At 48.8% G+C, this 20,314-nt stretch overlaps 1 protein-coding gene across 9 annotated transcripts; it reads left to right on the top strand.

The window, feature by feature from the left end:
- The first annotated feature begins 1,050 nt into the window (after nucleotides 1-1,050).
- PPIE (peptidylprolyl isomerase E) lies at nucleotides 1,051-19,291 on the top strand. Of its 9 annotated transcripts, XR_001794549.4 has the most exons (12): nucleotides 1,051-1,110; nucleotides 2,162-2,260; nucleotides 4,300-4,343; nucleotides 4,641-4,721; nucleotides 4,832-4,858; nucleotides 6,586-6,667; nucleotides 7,152-7,252; nucleotides 8,496-8,619; nucleotides 14,816-15,001; nucleotides 15,385-15,436; nucleotides 18,156-18,298; nucleotides 18,479-19,291. XR_001794549.4 is itself a non-coding variant. In XM_089300946.1 (11 exons), the coding sequence occupies exons 5-11, from the start codon at nucleotides 4,856-4,858 to the stop codon at nucleotides 18,545-18,547; spliced, it is 708 nt and encodes a 235-aa protein (XP_089157072.1). In that variant the 5' UTR covers nucleotides 1,051-1,102; nucleotides 2,162-2,260; nucleotides 2,580-4,343; nucleotides 4,641-4,721; nucleotides 4,832-4,855; the 3' UTR covers nucleotides 18,548-19,291. The 9 variants fall into 9 exon arrangements, 7 of the variants coding, with proteins under 7 accessions (XP_089157072.1, XP_017201922.1, XP_069934801.1 ...); XR_011390765.2 differs by lacking the exon at nucleotides 4,641-4,721; XM_089300946.1 differs by lacking the exon at nucleotides 15,385-15,436 and having other exon boundaries at nucleotides 1,051-1,102; nucleotides 2,580-4,343.
- The last annotated feature ends 1,023 nt before the right edge of the window (nucleotides 19,292-20,314 follow it).

Raw genomic sequence — 20,314 nt, 5'->3', positions numbered from 1 at the left:
GGCTCTAGAGAACAAGCTGGAAGGTGGGTTGGAGGGAGAGAGCCACCTTCAGCTCTTCCCTCGTCTACCACACTAACCTGGACTCCAGGGTTCCAACCAATCTGTTCTGGGAACAGTGGTCAGAGCACCATTTTAAAATATCAGTGTGATCATGTAACTTCAGAGTTATAACCTCTTCTGTGACTTCTCAGGGGCCCCCAAATCCTCCACAGGGCTTACAGGACCCTGCAACATGTGGCCCCTGTCCACCTCCCTGCTCCACTTCATGCACTTCACTCCCACCACCCATTGCGTTGGTTCTCTGGATCTTGGAGTGTGCAGAATCTGTCTCCTCTTTCTGAAATCTTTTTCTCTTCTGCCTCCTCTCTGGCTCCTTTTCTTTCAGCTTTTAGATAAAATGTCACCTCCAGGAGGTCCGAACCTACAACTCTATTTAAAATAAACACACGTGGTCCCATTGCTTTCTACCACTCACGTTAATTTGTGATTTATATATAAGTAGGTTCAGTCCAAGAGTCAGCAAACCTTTTCCCTAAAGGGCTAGACGGTAAATAGTTTATTATTTTATTTGTTTTGTAAATGAATAAATATTTTAGGCTTTGGGAGCCATAGGGCTCCTGCTCTTGCAGCACCCAAAAATCACCAGATAATGGCTGTGAACCAATAAAACTTTACGGACAAACACTAAAAATTCAGCTTCGTGAAATTTTCGCGGGTCACGAAATACTCCAGTTTCAATTTTCCGACTTTTCCAACTAATTTAAAACGTAAAAACCATTCTTAGCTTCCGGGCTGTCTAAAAATAGGTCATTAGGGCGGCCCAACCCACAGACCGCATTTTACTCATAGTTGATCATTTGCCCACAACGCCTGGGCTGATTCCGTCAAGCTTCGTTTCCCGCTACACCGTCTGCACCGGGACTGAGTGACCCAGGCCCATTTATTCCACCACGCAGCAGGCAGCTCACGCAGCCCCGCCCTCGGCTCGGCCGAACGCGGGAGGGGCGGGGCCTGTGAACGCTTGAGGCGGAAGGGGGCGGGTCGAGCGCCGACTTCCGGCGGAAGAGCGCGGGAGCAAGATGGCTACTACTAAGCGCGTCCTGTACGTGGGTGAGCAGGCGCGGGTGCAAGGCGGAGTCTGGGAGAACCGGGCCCCAAGTTGGGTTGGGGGTGTGGGGCGGGATTCTCTCCATACTGGGAGGGTGGCGAGCGGCCGCCAAGGCCTGGACTGTGTCGCTGTTGCTTCACCTCAGGTGCTAACCTGAGACGTGACGATTGTGCTTAGCTTCCTTCCTAGTCCGCCAAGCTCCAACAAGGTCCCGGAGGAGCGCTAGAGGAGTACTGGGGTCCCCAAAGCCTCGCGCCCATTCATTTTACATACAGTGATTTTTAGCAATGGCTTAGCCCCAGCCCTTGCCCTGAAGAAAAAAGTTCCCAGTCTACCCCCCAAAAAACTGGGAGTAACCTCAGCAGCACGGTTTGATAAGCGCCGTGGTCTGGACGGACAATGAACACGTGGGCATAGGCGCGGGGAGAAGTGACCATTCATTTGGAACGGTGAGGGCCACCGTTCCGGATGCGGTAATGGCGGAGCTGATGAGTAGTAGTTAGCAGCTTAGCCAAGGTAGAAGCAAGGCTGTTCTCTGCAAAGGGGCAATAAGAGCAGAAGCCCAAAGTTGTGAAATAGCCGGACACTTGGGGGCACAAGTGGGCCGTGTGTCGGGAAACTTAGGGAGTTGGAGAAGTAAGGCAAAAGAAGTTGGAGAGGTGGGCAGGGCTCGGGTTATGAAGACCCTGTGTACACTGCTTAGGCGTTAGTACTTCATCCTGTGGGAATCCTTTGAAGGCGCTAAGCAGATGGGTCACGGATTCAAATCTGCAGATTTCTCCCAAGTCATTCTAGTTGGCCTTGTGGCGTTGACAGAGGCAGTGGTGGTCAGTGGCAAAACTGTAACAATAACTTTAGGATTGGATAAGAGTCTGAAGGAAGGGTGAAGAGTGCTTCATAATGTGGGTGGGCGTTAGAGGATGCTCCGTAGGTAGATGAGAGAGGCGCTGTGTGTGTACCCCCTTCCCTTGGCTTAGCATGCCAGCTGGGCTGCAGGGACCTCTGCGGGGGTGTGGAGGACAGTGGCTCAGAGGACCCTTGGCTTGTTTGCAGGTGGGCTGGCAGAGGAGGTGGACGACAAAGTCCTTCATGCTGCTTTTATTCCTTTTGGAGACATCACAGATATTCAGATTCCTCTGGACTATGAAACAGGTGGGTTCTCTTAGTGACTCTCATGTTCGGACTTCTAGTAGCCACATGATTCTAAATGTGGCTTATATATAAGGAAGTTTGGGAGGGAGCCTCAGTGGGTCAGCATGGCAGTGATCTTGATGTAGAAGGAATGGTGTGAGGCCCTGTGGTTGGGAGTGGTAAATGCTTTGCAGAATTGCCATCTGTTAGGCTTGAGATAAGACAGATTTTTCAATAGACTAGGACTAGGAAGATGGGTTTTGAACTACATTGAAATCTAAATGTTGTTTCAAACTACGTGCTGGGTACCTGTCCCCATCACACCTGCTTCCCCCGACAGCTGTGCTGTTACACAAAGCAGCAAGAGAGCCTTCATCTTTGCTTACCTGGGTGAATTTCTCTTCAACTGGGATCACACTTACAATATCCTTTTTCTATTTTTACCTTTGTTGTCGTCTTCAGGATGAGTTTTAGGCCCAGCTCTGTCATCAACCATGCCTATGAATGGGGAATCTTTACTTGCAAAAGCAAAAAGGTTATATTGGCTTTCTAGGGCCCTTCTGTTCTCTGATTCTGTAATTAAACTAGCACTGTTCTTCTAGTTAGAAGAGGATTTTCCTGAGGATAATGACTGTGCATCCTTATCAACTGTTAGCACAGCTGATGCTCAGAAGGTATATTTGAATAAATAACTGATAGGTTAAATAACTTTATTTTTCTCCTTGTTTCGCATACAAAGCTTAAAGTTTGACTTCAGTGGAAAAATATTCAGTTTAAAGATTAAACTTGTAATTCATTATTTAACTATGTCCACTAAAAAACAAAGTTTATTATTGCCTAAAATGCCATTTTTTAAAATATTTATTTTATTTATTCGAAAGACAGTTACAGAGAGAGGTAGAGACAGAGGAGAAAGGTCTTCCATCTGCTGGTTCACTTTACAAATGGCCACAACAGCCGGAGCTGAGCTGATCTGAAGTCAGGAGCCAGTAGCTCCTTCTGGGTCTCCCACGTGGGTGCAGGAGCCCAAGACTTGGGGCATCCTCTGCTGCTTTCCCAGGCATATTAGCAGGGATCTGGATCAGAAGTGGAGCAACCAGTGTCCATATGGGATGCCAGCACTGCAGGCTGGGACTTTAACCTGCTGTACCACAGAGCTGGCCCCTAAAATGCCATTTAAGAATCAAAGAGTGAGGGACTGGCATTGTGGCATAGAGGATAAAGCTGCTGCCTGCAATGCCAGCATCCCATATGGGTGCCAGTTCATGTCCCTGCTGCTTCACTTCCAATTCAGTTCCCTGCTAATGACCTGGGAAAAGCAGTGGAAGATGACCCAAGTGTTTGAAACCTAGATGAAGCTCCTTTCTCCTAGCTTCAGCCTGGTTCAGCCCTGGTCTTTGCAGCCATCTGGGGAATGAGCCAGTGGATGGAAACTCTTTCTCTCTGTCTCTCCCTCTCTCTGTGACTTTGACTGTCAAATAAATAAATAGATCAGCTGTGCTGATCCAAAGCCAGGAGCCCGGAGCTTCTTCCATGTCTCCCACGCAGGTGCAGGGGCCCAAGGACTTGGGCCATCCTCTACTGCTTTCCCAGGCCATAGCAGAGAGCTGGATCGGAAGTGGAGCAGCCAGGACTTGAACCAGCACCCATATCGGATGCTGACACTACACGCAGTGGCTTTTTTAAAGATCTATTTATTTGAATGATAGAGTGACAGAGAGAGAGAGAGACATATCTCCCATCTGTTGGTTCACTCTCCAAATGGCTGCAATGGTTTGGACTGGTCCAGGTGAAGCCAGGAGCCAGGAATCAGGCACTCCTTCTGGGCTTCCCACATACATAGGTGGTAGGGGGCCAAATACTTGGGCCATCATACAGTGCTTTCCCAGGTTACACTTGCTGCTTTCCCAGGTACATTAGCAGGGAGCTGGATCAGAAGAGGAACAGCTGGGACTCAAACTGGTGCTCTGACAAGGGATGCCAGCACTGCAAGCAGAGGCCTAACTGATCACACCACAGTGCTGGCCTCAATTACTTGGCTTTGTTTTTCCTTCTTGCAGAAAAGCACCGAGGATTTGCTTTTGTTGAATTTGAGTTGGCAGAGGTAAGAAATTCTGAGCTACCTGTGTTCAGTCTTTGTGCGTATTATTGTTACTGATTATAGAGAAACTTGTTCTTCAATTGGTTAGGTTTCTAGGCCTTAAACTGGTGCTTCTGCAGAGCCCAGAACTGCTGTGTGAAGGAAAACTTCTCTCACTTATTCAGACTGTGGCCTGTGAATAACTCAGCCTTTTGCCAGGCCCTGCCCATCTTGCCCTGCAGAGTTCCTGAAGTCCAGTCCATGAGCCTTGTTACCTGGCAGCACTGGTAATTGTTTCTTATACCTTCAACTATATGGCAGATTGCTGCACCACCAGCTCCAACGTCAGCCAGGAAGTGCTCTTTGCTAGACCCACATGTAGCTCAGACAAGAAGAGTAGAGGTGACTTTCTCCTGTCTTACTGCTCCGGGGTATGTGTTTAGATAGTATAAGAAGCTTTCAGCTGCAAAACTAGACTTAACACCTTGGTTTTTGTTTGTTTGTTTTGACAGGATGCTGCAGCAGCTATCGACAACATGGTATGGTCAAGAACTCTCTAACTGAATTGCTTTTCGGTGGTTCAGAGGGTCTGTATTCATAGGTTGGTTCTGTGAACCTCTAAACTTACAAGGTTCCGTGGGGAGATAAGAATCATCATCATCATGTGGAAATGTACACCAAAAAAATGTCCTCGCTCAGACATTCTTCCCACTTACTAAGAGTGTAAATCCCACTCATCTCTGTTGGCCAATCTTTCACTGGCTGCCCCATGTCTAGGATAATAAATTGCAAACAGTTGATTGCACTGTGAAACTGACTCTTTCGCAAAAGGGGTAGGATTTCATGAAGCATTGGACCAGTTAACATTTTTTTATTTTTTTATTTTTTTTTGACAGGCAGAGTGGACAGTGAGAGAGAGAGACAGAGAGAAAAGTCTTCCTTTGCCGTTGGTTCACCCTCCAATGGCCGCCGCGGCCGGCGCGCTGCGGCCGGCGCACCGCGCTGATCCGATGGCAGGAGCCAGGAGCCAGGTGCTTTTCCTGGTCTCCCATGGGGTGCAGGGCCCAAGCACCTGGGCCATCCTCCACTGCACTCCCTGGCCACAGCAGAGAGCTGGCCTGGAAGAGGGGCAACCGGGACAGAATCCGGCGCCCCAACCGGGACTAGAACCCGGTGTGCCGGCGCCGCTAGGCGGAGGATTAGCCTAGTGAGCCGCGGCGCCGGCGACATTTGAGATATTCATAAGGATAATGCAGGGCATACTCCTGCTACAGATGATTTGAATGTCCTGGAAAGGTCCTTGGGAAAAATGATGGTGCTTTTTAGTATTTGTGCCTCCCTGAGACCCATATACAGGTGCTCCTGGACTTGGGATAGAGTTACAATGGAAGTTGAAAATTACTTAAGTTCAAAGTGTGTTGTATACACGTGATTTACCAGACACCCTAGCTTAGCAGCACAGCACACTGTAGCATGTAGGTTGTTTCCCCTTGTGATCGAATGACTGGGAGCTGGACTTGTTGCTACTACCCAGCATCAAGAAAAATTATTGTATCACATGACAGTAGCCAGAGAAAAGATCAGAATTCAAAATGTGAAGTATGATTTTTGCTGAATGCATATCACATTCACATCATCCTGAAGTCAAAAATTGTAAGTTGAGCCCTCATCTATAACTTTTATATCTGAGAGGAAATACAAAGACATATGCTGTTGATAACATTTTGTTGGAAAAAACACTTGAGACTCATCAGCACATGTTACAGGTTTGTTGTACACATCAGTGCATATTTAAACCTGAACACTAATTGTAATAAATTTAATTATTTCTAGTTTTATCACAATAAAACTACAGTTGAACCTGTTTTTTCTTTTGGGTAATGAGGTTTTTCTTTATTCCTGTTATCTCTGTTACCCGTTCATGAAGTATATTCCTTAGCTCTCAGAGATCCTTTTTCACTATTTCAAAGCAGATTTTGACTTTTGAAAGTGCACTCAGGTACTGGAAAACTGCATTTATCCTCATAACTCAGAGTACTCTGCACCCAGAGTTGCGTTGGTGTAAGCTCTCTGTGCTGGTATTGAAGGAAAGGAGGTGTGTGATGCCAAGGGAGGAAATGGCCTAGGGCCCTGCTTTGTGCTGGTTGCTGTGGGGGACTCAGGAGTTAAGGGAGGACAAGTCATGAGCATGTTGCAGAAGGAAATGGGAAGCCGCCTGGCTCTCTTCACCTGACAATTTAAGCATCTGGATTTTCAATCCTTTCAGAATGAGTCTGAGCTCTTTGGAAGGACAATTCGGGTCAATTTGGCCAAACCAATGAGAATTAAGGAAGGCTCTTCCAGACCAGGTGAGTGGGAGCAACTCTCAGATTCCCTGTCATGTCCCCAAGTTCATTAGTTGCATTTTTTCCCTGTTTACTTGGAAGTAGGTCCTACAGGCTGCTTCCTGGTGGACAGGAATAGACGGTTCACACTGGTGAAAAGCATGCACTGCCTCTGTTGGGAAGTGAAAATGTGAGCTTGGCATAGCCAGACTATCGTTTCTCTAATGAGAGGCCATGCTTGGTCTTCTGCCTTTCCCGGCCTTCTTGACACTCCTTTCCTCGGGGGCTCCATCAAGGGCTGCGGCCGGCAGAGCCTGTGCCTTTGCCTTGGACATCGCTCCATCCTCTTGCTAACTGGCTTCCGGGCTGACCTTCCCTGCAGGAGTTATCCCAGGGGCCACCTCTGGCCAAGAGGGCCACATAGTGTCTTCAGCTTCTCTGACCAGAGCCGCTTGTTAGCAGTTTGCTGAAAACTTGAAATTACTAGCGTTTAATTCTTTCCTTCCAGTTTGGTCAGATGACGACTGGTTGAAGAAGTTTTCGGGGAAGACTCTTGAAGAGAATAAAGAAGAAGAAGGGTCAGAGCCTCCCAAAGTAGAACCCCAGGAGGTGAGAATGCAGGTTCCTGCATCCGGAGCAGAGGCTGCCTTTTCACAGAGATTTTATTTTTTTCAAGTTTTTGTGGAAATTTGTGAATACAGGTACAAAATCAGAGAGTGAGTAATGTGCTCTCAGTACTCGGCAGGGGCAGCACTGAGTGAATTAAAGAGGCTCGGGTCCCTGGTCCTTGTTGTGTTCTGTGTGGTGCGCTGCTCAGCTCTGTGTGGTACAGATTTGTGATTACCAATGACAAGGAGGAAGATTGGGTGCTCGTTTCCACCATTCCTGACCCGCCTCCTCCTCCACTGAAGACTGGGCTCCTCCTCTGCGTCCACGTGGCCAGTTTGTGACTCTTCAGGGCTCACTGTAGAGGGCAGAGGGGCTGGTACATGAATGGGTCTGCTTAACTGGAGTACGGTGGCTGGGCTTGAACCAGTGTTGGAAGTTGGTGAGAGTTGTGCAGTGGGGGCCAGAAGAGTGTGCTGTTCTGTGACTGCAGGGCAGGGGGACGCAGGATGATGAGACAGCGTGCCTGGAACTGGGGTCGAGTGAGGTAGTGCTGAGGTCTCCTGTCACTGCATGTGGGGAGCAATCCGGACTGGACTGAGTTACTGGAATTAAGACTTATTCTATGCATCTGCTCTCCCACAATATGGCGCTGGGAGAGAAGTAAACAGCTTCCGCACAGCTGCCTCCAGTTCAACCAATTAACTGTAGGACTTGCTCCTGATTGGAGAGCAGCGTACTCGGCGTGTGGGCAGCCGAGTTGGGATTGGCGGAGGAGGACTACAAAGGAGGAGAGAGACGGCATGCACCGGGAACATCTATGGGGAACATCTAAGGGAACCCGTGCAGCCCCCGAGAGAACCGGCCGGCGGTGTGCCGCTCCCCTGCGGAAGTGGGGAATGCGGCCAGGGGGAACTGCCCTTCCACGGAGGTGGAAGGGATAGTAGCCAACCCGGGAGGAGCCGGCGGCGAACCCGGGGAGGGCCGAGCAGATGAAAGAACAGTGCAGGGTCCTGTGTCGTTCCTCCATGAAGAGGGGGAGCGACAACTGCATGTCCAGCTGGGTGCTGTGGCCATGGCTCGTGCCTCCTGTAGCAGTGTCAGGTCCAAGACCTTTCCTGTCAGCACCTTGCTCCAGCCTGCTTGCTGGCGTTGTGTTCTGGGTGTTTGTGTGCAGGGCGTTGTCTGTGCTTGTGTTTGGGAAGTCAGGCATTCTCTCTAACCAGCACTTTTCTTCGGTACCCAGGGAGAGCCCACTGCGAAAAAGGCCCGGTCAAATCCTCAGGTGTACATGGACATCAAGATTGGGAATAAACCAGCTGGCCGCATCCAGATGCTCCTGCGTTCAGATGTTGTACCCATGACAGCAGGTGGGTAGGCCTCTGTCTAGGCCAGCAGGAAGCTGTAGGCGACCAGTGACAGACTTCTGCCTCACTTTTGGTACCCTTGACGATTTTGTTGTTGTTGTTGTTGTTTTTTAAACCTGAATCAGTTTGAGGTATCTCATTTCCTGGAATCTAGTAACAGAGTCAGAGCAGGTATTTTTGAGATTGTCTTAAGTGGTAGATTACCTTTTTTTTTCTCTTGCATTATTAGAGAGAGAGAGACAGACAATTTTTATCCACTGGCTCACCCCCCTCCCCCAAAAGCCCACAACACCCAGAGCTTCAGGCCAAGCCAAAGCCTGGAACCGGGAATCCCATCCTGGTCTCCCGTGTCGGTGGCAGGGTCCTAAGTACTTGTGCCATACTCTCAGGCACGTTAGCAGGAAGGTGGCTTGGGAGCAGAATAACCAGGACTCAAACTGGCACTCCAATATGGGATGCCAGCATCATAAGCAGCGGCTTAACCTGCTGTGCCACACTCTAGGCCTGCAGACAGTTTCTTGATTGTCTCTTCTAGTTTGTTAAATATTGACTTTTTATTATAAATTTTTATTATTTATTTTAAAGCCAGAGACAGATCTCTCATCCTCTGGTTCACTCCCCAAATGCCTGCTATAACTAAGGCTGGACCAGGCCAAAGCTAGGAGCCAGTAACTCACCATCACCTGCTACCCCCTCTGACGTGCATTAGCAGGAAGCTGGAATAGAGAGTGTAGTCAGTTCTCAAACCCAGGCACTACAATAAGGGATACAGTTGTCCCAAGCTGTATTAATGCTATGTCAAATGCCCGAGTCAATTTCACAAAGCCAATTTGTAAAACTGGTAGTCCCCTGGTGCTGTGCTGCACCTCACTCCACTGCCAGCACCATTTGCTGCTCCTTACAGGCAGTTCATTTCAACTCTTGGCCAGTTCCTTTGGTTTTTGCTTCCTGAAGTTGTAGGTTTCTACTTCCTGGTTTTTCCATTTTAGACATTATTTTTTTAAGATTTATTTATGTTACTGAAAGGAGGAGTTACAGAGAAGCAGAGGCAGAGAGAGAAAGGTCTTCCATCTGCTGGTTCACTCCCCAAGTGGCTGCAAGGGCTGGAATAGGGCTGATCTGAAGCCAGGAGTCAGGAGCTTCCTCCAGGTCTCCCACATGGGTGCAGGGGTTCAAGGACTTGGGCCATCTTCCACTGCCTTCCCAGGCCACAGCAGAGAGCTGGACTGGAAGTGAAGCAGCCGGGACTTGAACCAGTGCCCATATGGGATACCAGCACTGCACACAGTGGCCTTACCTGCTACGCCACAGTGCCAGCTCCTAGATATTATCTTTTGACTTCCTACTTGAATAGAAGGAATTATTAGCTTTTGAAAATCTAATGGGGCCGGCGTCATGGCGCAGTGGGTTAATCCTCTGCCTGCGGTGCCAGCATGCCATATGGGCACTGGTTCTAGTCCTGGCTGCTCCTCTTCCAATCCAGCTCTCTGCTATGGCCTGGGAAAGCAGTAGAAGATGGCCCAAGTCCTTGGATCCCTGCACCCACATGGGAGACCAGGAAGAAGCACCTGGCTCCTGGCTTCGGATCAGCACAGCTCTGGCCATTGCAGTCATCTGGGGAGTGAACTAACAGAAGGAAGACATTTCTCTCGGTCTCTCCCTCTCACTGACTGTAACTCCACCACTCAAATAAATAAATAAATAGATCTTAGAGAAAAGAAAAGTCATTAAAAAAAGAAAAGAAAAGAAAATCTATTGCCTCGTATAGGTTCCATGACTGTGGTTAGGTCGTTGTTTATTTTACCTATGTAAGCATATGATAAACGTATTCCATGCACAGCATTCTGTTTTGCCTGGAATTATCACCTGTGTATTTACTCCTGATTCTCTCCCAAGTCCTCCTGCTGGGTTTTCTACATACAGCTGTCTGCCAGCTTGTGAGGGCAGGGCTGAATGCCTCCATGTTCAGTACCTAACCTTCTACCTTGTCTCCCTTTGTCATGATGGTGCCTCAGCCCTCAGCCATCTGCTTTTCCTCACCAGAGAGTAGATCCACCGGCAGAGGCAGCCCTCGCTGCAGGGTCAAGAAGAGGAAGATCTAGGGTTAGCCACTCCTTGAACAGGACTTCAGCCAGGCCTACTCTTCTTAGAATTACCTTCTCCCTTGTATTGAGCTTTTGGAATGTAAATTCAGTTGCTTCTTGGTTTTTGCAATCTTAAAATCAGCTTTTTTAGATCTGCTTTATCATTTATTTGTTTTCTAGCTTTCAAAAATGTTTTTGTTATGGTCTCACCACTACCCCCTTTTAAAAATTATTTTTGGATATTTTAATTATTTTAAGTATATGTTAATTACTATGTTGTACCATAATCACTGCTACCTATTTTCAGGATTTTTTTCATCACCCCAAGCAAAAACTCTGAGCCTACCAGGAAGGAACTCTGTACTTTCCTTCCTTTGGCTTCTGGAAACTGCTGATCTTTCTGTCTGTATGAATTAGCCTATTCTAGATAGTTCATATAAGTGGAATCATGCAATAGTTGTCTTTTATGCCTGACTTATTTCACTTAGCGTAATGTTTTCAGGGTTTATTCATGCTATGCCATGTTTCAGGATGTCATTCTTTTTATGGCTGAATAATATTCTATTGGATGTATACAAAGGGGCTTTAGAGAGTTTCTGGGACAATGAAATTAAAAGATAAGGTCTGGGGTGAGTGTCTGGTGCAGTAGTTAAGATGCTTCCTAGGATGGCCACATCCCCTATCAGGGTGCCTGGGTTGAAATCCCAGCTCCACTCTCCGTTGTGCCTTCCTGCCAATGCACAACCTGGGAAGCAGCAGGTGATGGGTCAGGTAGTTGAGTCCCTGCCACTCATATGGAGACCCATTTTGAGTTGTCAGCTCCTAGGCATTTGGGGATAGGAGGTCTGTCTCTCTGTCCTTTTCTCTTTCTTTTCTTGTCAATTAAAAAAGTTTTTAAAAATTTTGAAGTCTATGCATAATTTTCTATAATATACATTTTCCAGGTAATTTTTGAAGACCCTAATGTATTCTGTTTTGTTCATTCATTTATTGACGGACCCTTGAACACTGTTTCTCCCTGTTAGTTATTGTGAATAATGCTAACATGAACATTCATGTGTAAGTGTGTATTTTTTAGTTATAAGTTTATTCCTAGGAGTAGAAATGCTGAGTCATAACTCTGTATTTAACTTTTTAAGGAGTAAGCAAACTGTTTCCCACAGTGAGTATACTACTTTACCTTCCCATCAGCAATGTATGAGAGTTCTAGTTTCTCTACATCTTCTCCAATAGTTGTGATATTGGATATAGCATTGTGGTTTTGATTGGCATTTCCCTAATGGCTAATGATATCAAGCATTTTTTTAAAAGATTTATTTACTTACTTATTTTAAAGTCAGAATACAGAGGGAGAGACAGAGAGAGAGAGAGAGAGAGATCTTGCTTCCACTGGTTCACTTCCCAAGTGGCTGCAATAGCCGGGGCTGAGCCAAGCAGAGGCCAGGAACCAGGAGCTTCTTCCAGGTCTCCCATGCATGTGCAGAGGCCCAAGTATGTGGGCCATTTTCCACTGCTTTCCTAGTCCATAGCAGAGAGCTGGATCAGAAGTGGAGCAGCCAGGACTCGAACTGGCGCCCATATGGAATGCTGGCACTGCAGGCAGTGGCTTTACCCCCTATGCCACAGTACCAGCCCCTGTTTTTGTTTTTTAAGGATTTATTTATTATGTATTTGAAAGGTAGAGTTACACAGAGGCAGAGAGAGAGGAGTCTTCCATCTGCTGTTTTACTCCCCGAATGGCTGCAATGGACAGAGCTGCTGCACCAATCTGAAGCTGGGAGCCAGGCACTTCTTCTGGGTCTCCTACACAGGTGCAGGGGCCCAAGGGCTTGGGCCATCTTCTGCTGCTTTCCCAAGCTGTAGCAGAGAACTGGATCAGAAGTGGAGCAGCTGGGTCTCGAACCGGCACCCATGTGGGATGCCAGCATTTCAGGAGGCAGCTTTACCCACTGTGCCACAGTGCCCGCCCCTAGATTATGTTTTTATTGAATTTTTGGTATTCATTATATATTCTGAACATTAAGCCCTTATGATATAATTTGCAAATATTTTTCCCCTATTCTGTGGGTTGCTTTTCACTCCATTGATGGTGTCCTTTGATATGTGTAAGTTTTTTTTTTTTTTAAGATTTTATTTATTTCTTTGAGAGGTAGAGTTACAGACAGGGAGAGACAAAGGTCTTCCATCCACTGGTTCTCTCCAGATGGCCACAACGGCTGGAGCTGGGCTGGTCTGAAGCCAGGAGCTTCTTCTGGGTCTCCCACATGGGTGCAGGCCATAGAAGAGAGCTCCACTGCCTTTCCAGGCCAAGGCAAAGGGCTGGATCAGAAGAGGAGCAGTTGGGACTAGCACTGGCGCCCATGTGGCATACTGCACCGCAGGCAGAGGCTTTACCCACTATACTGCAGCGCTGGTCCCATATATGTATAAGTTTTTCTTTTTTTTAAGATTTATTTTATTTATTTGAAAAAGTTACAGAGAGAGGTAGAGACAGAGAAAGAGGTCTTTCATCCACTGGTTCACTCCCCAGATGGCTGCAGCGGCTGGTGCTGCACCCATCAGGAGCCAGGAGCCTCCTCTGGGTCTCCCATGTGGACACAGGGGCCCAAGAACTTGGGCCTTCCTCCACTGCTTTCCCAGGCCACAACAAAGAGCTGGATCGGAAGAGGAGCATCCGGGACTAGAACCAGCTCCCATATGGGATGCTGGCACTTCAGGCCAGGGCTTTAACCCACTGCACCACAGCGCCGGCCCCCATATAAGTTTTAAACTTAATGAAATCTTGGCCAGCGCTGCGGCTCAATAGGCTAATCTTCCACCTAGCGGCGCCGGCACACCGGGTTCTAGTCCCGGTCGGGGCACCGGATTCTGTCCTGTGTCCTGGTTGCCCCTCTTCTAGGCCAGCTCTCTGCTGTGGCCCAGGAAGGCAGTGGAGGATGGCCCAAGTGCTTGGGCCCTGCACCCGCATGGGAGACCAGGAGAAGCACCTGGCTCCCGCGGCGGCCATTGGAGGGTGAACCAACAGCAAAAAGGAAGACCTTTCTCTCTGTCTCTCTCTCTCATTGTCTACTCTGCCTGTTAAAAAAAAAAAAAAAAAAGACCTTAATGAAATCTGGGGCCAGCTCTGTGGTGTGTTGGGGGTAGAGCTGCCGCCTGTGGTACCTGCATCCTCTGTGGCACCAGTTCAAATCCTGGATGCTCTGCTTCTGATCCGAATCCCTGCAAATGTGCCTAGGAAAGCAGTGGGAGGTGGTCCAAATGCTTGGGCCCCTGCGCTCACGTGGGAGACCTGGAAGAAGCTCCTGGCTGCTGGCTTCAGAGTGGCTGAGCTCCTGCCATTGCAATCATCTGGGGAGTGAACCAGCAGATAGATGATCTCTCTCTCTCTGCCTCTGCCTCTCTGTAACTCTGCCTTTCAAATAAATAAATAAATCTTATAAAAAAAAAAACTTGATAAAACCTAACATCTATTTTTCGTGTTATTTGTGCTTTTAGTATTATATTTAATAAACCACTGCCAAATCCAAAATCATAAAAATTTGCCCCTGTGTTTTCTTCTAACATCCTTTGGTTTTTCTTTTTAAAAATCACCTTAGCTCCAACTTAGCATGCTTTTAGGAGAGGGCAGTGCTAGGATCTATGTGTTCCATCCTCCTCTAATCTGAATCCTTTGAAGTCCTTTATGGTCAGTATCACAAAGGTTTTTGATGAGCAGTTCTTATTTTAAAATGAAAATAGAGTTGGTCACTTTATGGATTTAACCAACTGTGCATCAAAAATATATAGAGGAAAAGTTAGATCTGTACTGAACATGTAAGTGCTTTTTTCCTTGTCATTATTCCTTAAGCAGTAAAGCACAACAACCACTTAGTAATTTGCATCCTATTGGGGATTATTAGTAACATAGAGATGATTTCAGATATAAAGGAGGATGTGCATAGTTCTGTGCAAATACTATGCCATTTTATATACGGGATTTGATTATCTGCAGACCCTCAGAGGAGGGTCCTGGAACCAATCCCCAACAAATACCAAGAGGTGACTGTACAAGCATTAAACAGATCTGTAGTTTATTTTGTTTTTCAACTCAGCACTTCTTACTTTCTCAACCCCAGAGAATTTCCGTTGCCTGTGCACCCATGAGAAAGGCTTTGGCTTCAAGGGAAGCAGCTTCCACCGCATCATTCCCCAGTTCATGTGCCAAGGCGGCGATTTCACAAACCACAATGGCACCGGGGGCAAGTCCATCTATGGGAAGAAGTTTGATGATGAAAACTTCATCCTCAAACATACAGGACCAGGTAAGTCTCAGTGTGGTGACGTGTGAGATTGGGCCAGGGCGGAATGACCATGCAGGCCAGAAACATGGACGTGGTTGTGGCCGAGGGACAGGGTGCCTAGGGGAGAGCTAGCTGCCGGACAGAGGAGACACACCCAGCCCCGCTGCCGTGGGCCAGCTTGCTCACACTGTGTCATCCCCCTGCTGTGTCCGCATTCCCTGTTAGCCTAGCTTGATTCTGTGGTCTGCCATTGTAAGCTCTCCCTATGCCCTCAACCCCACTCCCATCAGACTTAATCTAGGAAACTCTCAGTGGATGGTCCCCTAGCAGCCAGAGGAAAATAAAAAATGCAGCAACAACACAGAGTTGTACTGAATGGTCTGTCTTGACATTTATGTCTGCAGTTTTGAAGGAAGCTCTTGGCAGCCCCAGGTTGATGCTGTGTCCCAGTCAGAGGTGATGATCTCAAGCCTGTCTTCTCTCCCGTCTCTGTCTGCATGGACATGCTCTGACTTCCCTCTGACGTTTCAGAGGAAAAACTTTCCGCTCATGGACTGGTCACCCCTCCACCCCCCATTTAAGAACCTGCCTTCTGCAGGAGTCCGTCTCAGCCTGGTGTAATTCTCTTCCCCTGCTCTGCCCAGTGCGGCTGTCAGCACACAGCATGTGGGATTTCTGCAGTCATCCTCAGACCATTTCCCCTCCAGCTGCCGCTTGTGTCTCTGGTCTACTTTTTAGCAAAACATCTTGAAAAAGTGGCTTATACTTACTGCCTTTCTTCTGTAAGTCCTTTTAGCCAGACTTCCAGCCCCATGTCACGTTGAAACCCCTGTTAGCAAAGATGCCATCAGGGACCAATGTTGTGGGTTAAGCTACCACTTGGTACACTCTGGAATCCCCTATCTGAGTGCAGGTTCAAGTCCTGGCCACTCTGCTTCTGATCCAGCTTCCTGTTAATATACCTGGAAAGGCAGCAGAAGGTGAACTGAGCACTTGGGCCCTTGCTACCATGTGGGAGACCCGAGTTCCTGGCTCCCAAATTCAGCCTGGCTCAGATCTGGCTGTTGCAGCAGCCATCTGGGGAGGGAACCAGTAAATGGAAAATCAGTATCTCTCTCCTTCTCTCCCCTTCTCTCCCTCCCCCTCCCCCTCTTCATTGCTCTGCCTTTCAGACTAGTTAATTAATTAATTATTTTAAAAAATGATGCCAGTAGACTCCATCTTGCCAATTAAAAAGAAATTTTTTTTTAAGATTTATTTATTTATTTGAAAGACTTACAGAGAGAGAGAAGAGGAGGAGAGGCAGAGAGAGAGGTCTTGCATCCACTGGTTCATTCCCCAATTGGCTGCAAGGGCTGGAGCTGCGCCGATTAGGAGCCAGGAGCTTCTTCCAGGTTTCTCACATGGGTGCAAGGGCCCAAGGACTTGGGCCATCTTCTACTGCTTTCCCAGGCCACAACAGAGAGCTAGATCAGAAGTGGAGCAGCTGGGACTCGAACCGGTGCCCAAATGGGATGCTGATACTGCTGGCAGTGGCTTTACCCACTACGCCACAGCACTGGCTCCTAAACCATTTTTTATACCATTTTGTTTTAATGTAATACTTAACGTCACATAGCATCCTTAATTTTTAAAAAATATTTACTTATTTGAAAGGATTACAAGGAGAGAGAGAGAGAGAGAGAGAGAGAGAGAGAGAGAGATCTCCCATCCACTGATTCATTCCCAGATGGCCACAGCAAGAGCTGGGCCAGACCAAAGCCAGGAGCCATCTTGAGTCATTTACCACTGCTTTTCCAGCCTATTAGCAGAAAGCTGGATTGGAACTGGAGCAGCTAGAACTTGAACCACTACCCATATGGAATACTAGTGTTGCAGGCAGTGGTTTTACCCACTACAGCACAATGTCAGCCCCATTAAATGCATTTTTTACCTATACCAAAACCTGGCAAGACACTCGAAAGACCATGTGTATGTGGGACAAGTTTTTTTTGTATGGAACATGGCAGAACATCCAGCACTCCAGGCCCCCTCCTACTTGATGCCAGTAGCACCTCGCAGTATTATTATTATTATTATTATTATTATTATTTATTTGAAGAGAGAGATTTTCATCTGCTGGTTCATTCCCCAAATTCCCACAACAGCTGATGCTGGGCCAGGCCCAAGCCGCGAGCCCAAAGTCAATACGTCTGTCATATGAGTGGTAGGGACCCAACTGCTTGAGCCATCACTGATGCTTCACAGGGTGTGCATGAGCAGGAAGCTGGAATTAGAAGCAGACGCAGGATATGAACCCGGCCACTCTGAAGCAACGCAGGCATCCCAAGCACCGACTTAACCACTTCGTCAAACTCCCACCCCCCCGACAGTATTTCTGAAATCAGAGATGCATTTAAAGTTCCAAAGGCCCTAGGGGCAGGACCAGCCCCATTGAGAGCCACTGCCCTATACCTCACCTCCGTTCCCGTGGCTTTCAGTGGGATGTCTGAGTCAAGTTTGTCTCCGTGCTGATTGCTCCCTGACTTCAGACCTCTCCCAGCTCCCTAATTGCTGTCTTCCCCAGCTGCTCCATGGGCACCTCAGTCCTCACGTGTCTAAACCAGCTCCGGGCCTTCTCCCCGAAACTCATCCCTGTTTGAGTAAATGACACCACCACCCTCTGAGCTGCTTGGGCAGAACTTTGGCATGGCCTTACTCAGTCCTGTGTCCCCGCCACCCATGTGTCACATCCATCCTCCAGTCCTCGCCTGGCCCAGCTGCATGAGATGCACACGCATGTTCTCCTGCCTGATGGCCTCCTGCTTCCTCCCTGTGTCATAGCTGGCAGAGCACAGTCAGCTTTTGAGTAACTTTTCTGCTGACTGAGCTCCTCCAGGGCCAGGGCTATGTTTTGTTCATCAGTGTTCCCAGAACTCAACAGGCCCTGGTTTGAGAGGAGACACTTAATAAGTAACTGTTGAGTGAATGAATGAATGAAACAACAAACCAATGTGAAATGATTGAAACAACCCTGCCCGTCCTGTGTCACAGTCAGCTCAGTGAAGGACAAGGTGGCTGCGTCCACGTGGTCTGTGCATCCCGCAGTCCCATTCTGCCTGGTGGGGGGCTGCCGACAGGCTGCACCCATGTGCGCTGGGGTGGAGGGAGCTGACGAGCTCCTTCCCTCCCCCAGGCCTGCTCTCCATGGCCAACTCTGGCCCAAACACCAATGGCTCCCAGTTCTTCCTGACGTGTGACAAGACAGACTGGCTGGATGGCAAGCATGTGGTGTTTGGGGAGGTGACCGACGGTCTGGATGTCTTGCGACAGATTGAGGTGGGTGGCAGGGAACAGGCCCGAGCCGGCAGGGGTGGGCCGGGGGTGCTTCCTGCAGCATTCCTGTCCCCAGGCGGAAGGTTCCAGCTTGGGAGTGGGCAGCAGGGCGGGGGTGCCCGAGCCAGACTTCGTTCTCCACCCGCACGCCCCTGACTTCTGGTCTCTGTTCTGCCCCCCAAGGCCCAGGGCAGCAAGGACGGGAAGCCCAAGCAGAAGGTGATCATCGCGGATTGTGGCGAGTTCGCGTGAGCTGAGCTGGCGCCCTCTCTGCCCTTGCTCTGCACACCCAGGAAGGAGTTGCGGCCTCCGGGACCAGCACGGAAGCAGCGTTCGTAGCCAGAGCCCTTCCTCGGCGTCAGCTCCTACAGGCACAGCATGGACTTCTCTGGGCTCTTTCCCATCGTGCCTGGGCCAGGAGCAGCCAGGCAGGCACCGCCCTCCCCATCACGGACAGGCCTGGCGTTTGCTGCCAGGGCCCGATCCCCACCTGCCCGCGGGGACCCTGGAGATTTTCTCCACCAAAATAAATCCTCGTCCTCAGACTGCTGCCTCCAGCCAGCTCCTAGGGGTTGTCAGAGTTTGTGTCTGTGGCTAAGCTTTCTTCTGAGATGGGCTGGCAAGTGGCCAGGGCAGTGTCCTCCCTGTAGATTGTTTTTCCCCTCATGGACCTGTCCCTGTTGATACCAGGTAATCCACCTGCACACCCAGTAGCCCTGTCAGACTGTGTCAAGACAGCAGAGTTCAAAGACCGTGGGAACGCTCCTGTCTTCTGCAGCCTCTGCTCCTGAACTGCTGCTGGCCTCGGAGCCGCAAGGGTACCTGCCAGTCACGCTCCATGATGCGTTTATATTGCGTACTTTCATTTCACAAATTTTTCTAATAATGTTTTACAGCTCAAAGTGCTTTTCCTCTGCTACATACTGCACTTGTCAGGGATAGGAAGTCAGCAAATCACATGGGCCTGTTTTTGTGAATAAATTTTATTGGAACACAGCCACATCTATTTGTTTACATATGGTTTATGGCTGCTTCCTCACTACAGTGGCAGAGTTGAACAGTTGGCAACAGACACTCTGGCCCATGGGGCTCTCCAGAGAACCAGTAAGTTGTGTATATATTCATAGAAGGAAAAAGATTTCTCTTAAGGAATTGGCTCATGCAGTTTTAGAGGCTGGCAGGTCTGAAGTCCACAGGGCAGGCCTCCGGCTGGAGACCTGGAGAGAAGCTGTTCATGTCTGGCCATGGAATGTCCTTCTCCAGTGACCTTGCTGCTGTTGAGGCTTTCCACTCATTGAGTATTTACTCTCAGCCCTCACAGAAGCTCACCGACTTCTGGCCAGAACAAACGGGCCCGGGCCTGCTGAGCTCCCGTTTCCTCTCCCATGTGCAGCCGCTGCTGAGAGCCTGCATTGGGCTGTCTTCCGACCTCTCCAGAGGCTGGCCAGGAGGGCAGCTTTAAAGATACCCCCGTGTGCTGAAGGCTGCAAGCAGGGGCTGAGCCTTTTAGCTGTTGGACACCTCCCTGCGGGTCTGCCAACACAGACCATCCAGAATCTGCTGGGCTGAGGCAGGAGCGGCCCAATGCCTCCTGGCCCTGGTGATCCCAGGAAGTTCTTTGACCTGCTGGCCCTACTCGGGCCCCATGTGCCAGTTGGACTCCCCAGGAGTGCCTTCTGTGGTCAGCCACACTCCTGCTATGTGCTTGAGATGCCGCAGGCAGTGGTCACAGCACTGGGCACCCTGTCGGCCGGCGCCTCCTGTCTGCCGGCCTCACACCTGCCTCCAAAGCGTAGGCATCTGTCCAAGCAGCCCCAAGGAAGGAGTCCTGGGACGACTGGTGGTAAAAATGGAGTCTGGTGACAGAAAACTTAGACAGCCATGTTTTCAAACAGTATTTATTAACAGATTTTCATTATAAAGGAGGGAAAGCACATCACAAAGGAATTTACAGTGTGATCCCAATTTTGCAAAAATTTCTATAGTATCTAAACATTTATTTTAAGAACAAAGCCTAGA

Source organism: Oryctolagus cuniculus, chromosome 7, assembly GCF_051225735.1.
Source record: "Oryctolagus cuniculus isolate XC-2025 breed Fujian yellow rabbit chromosome 7, ASM5122573v1, whole genome shotgun sequence".
In the NCBI taxonomy this organism is placed as follows: Eukaryota; Metazoa; Chordata; class Mammalia; order Lagomorpha; family Leporidae; genus Oryctolagus; species Oryctolagus cuniculus.
Note: the sequence above shows the minus strand (reverse complement) of the source record. Positions and strands in the feature narration are given on the sequence as shown.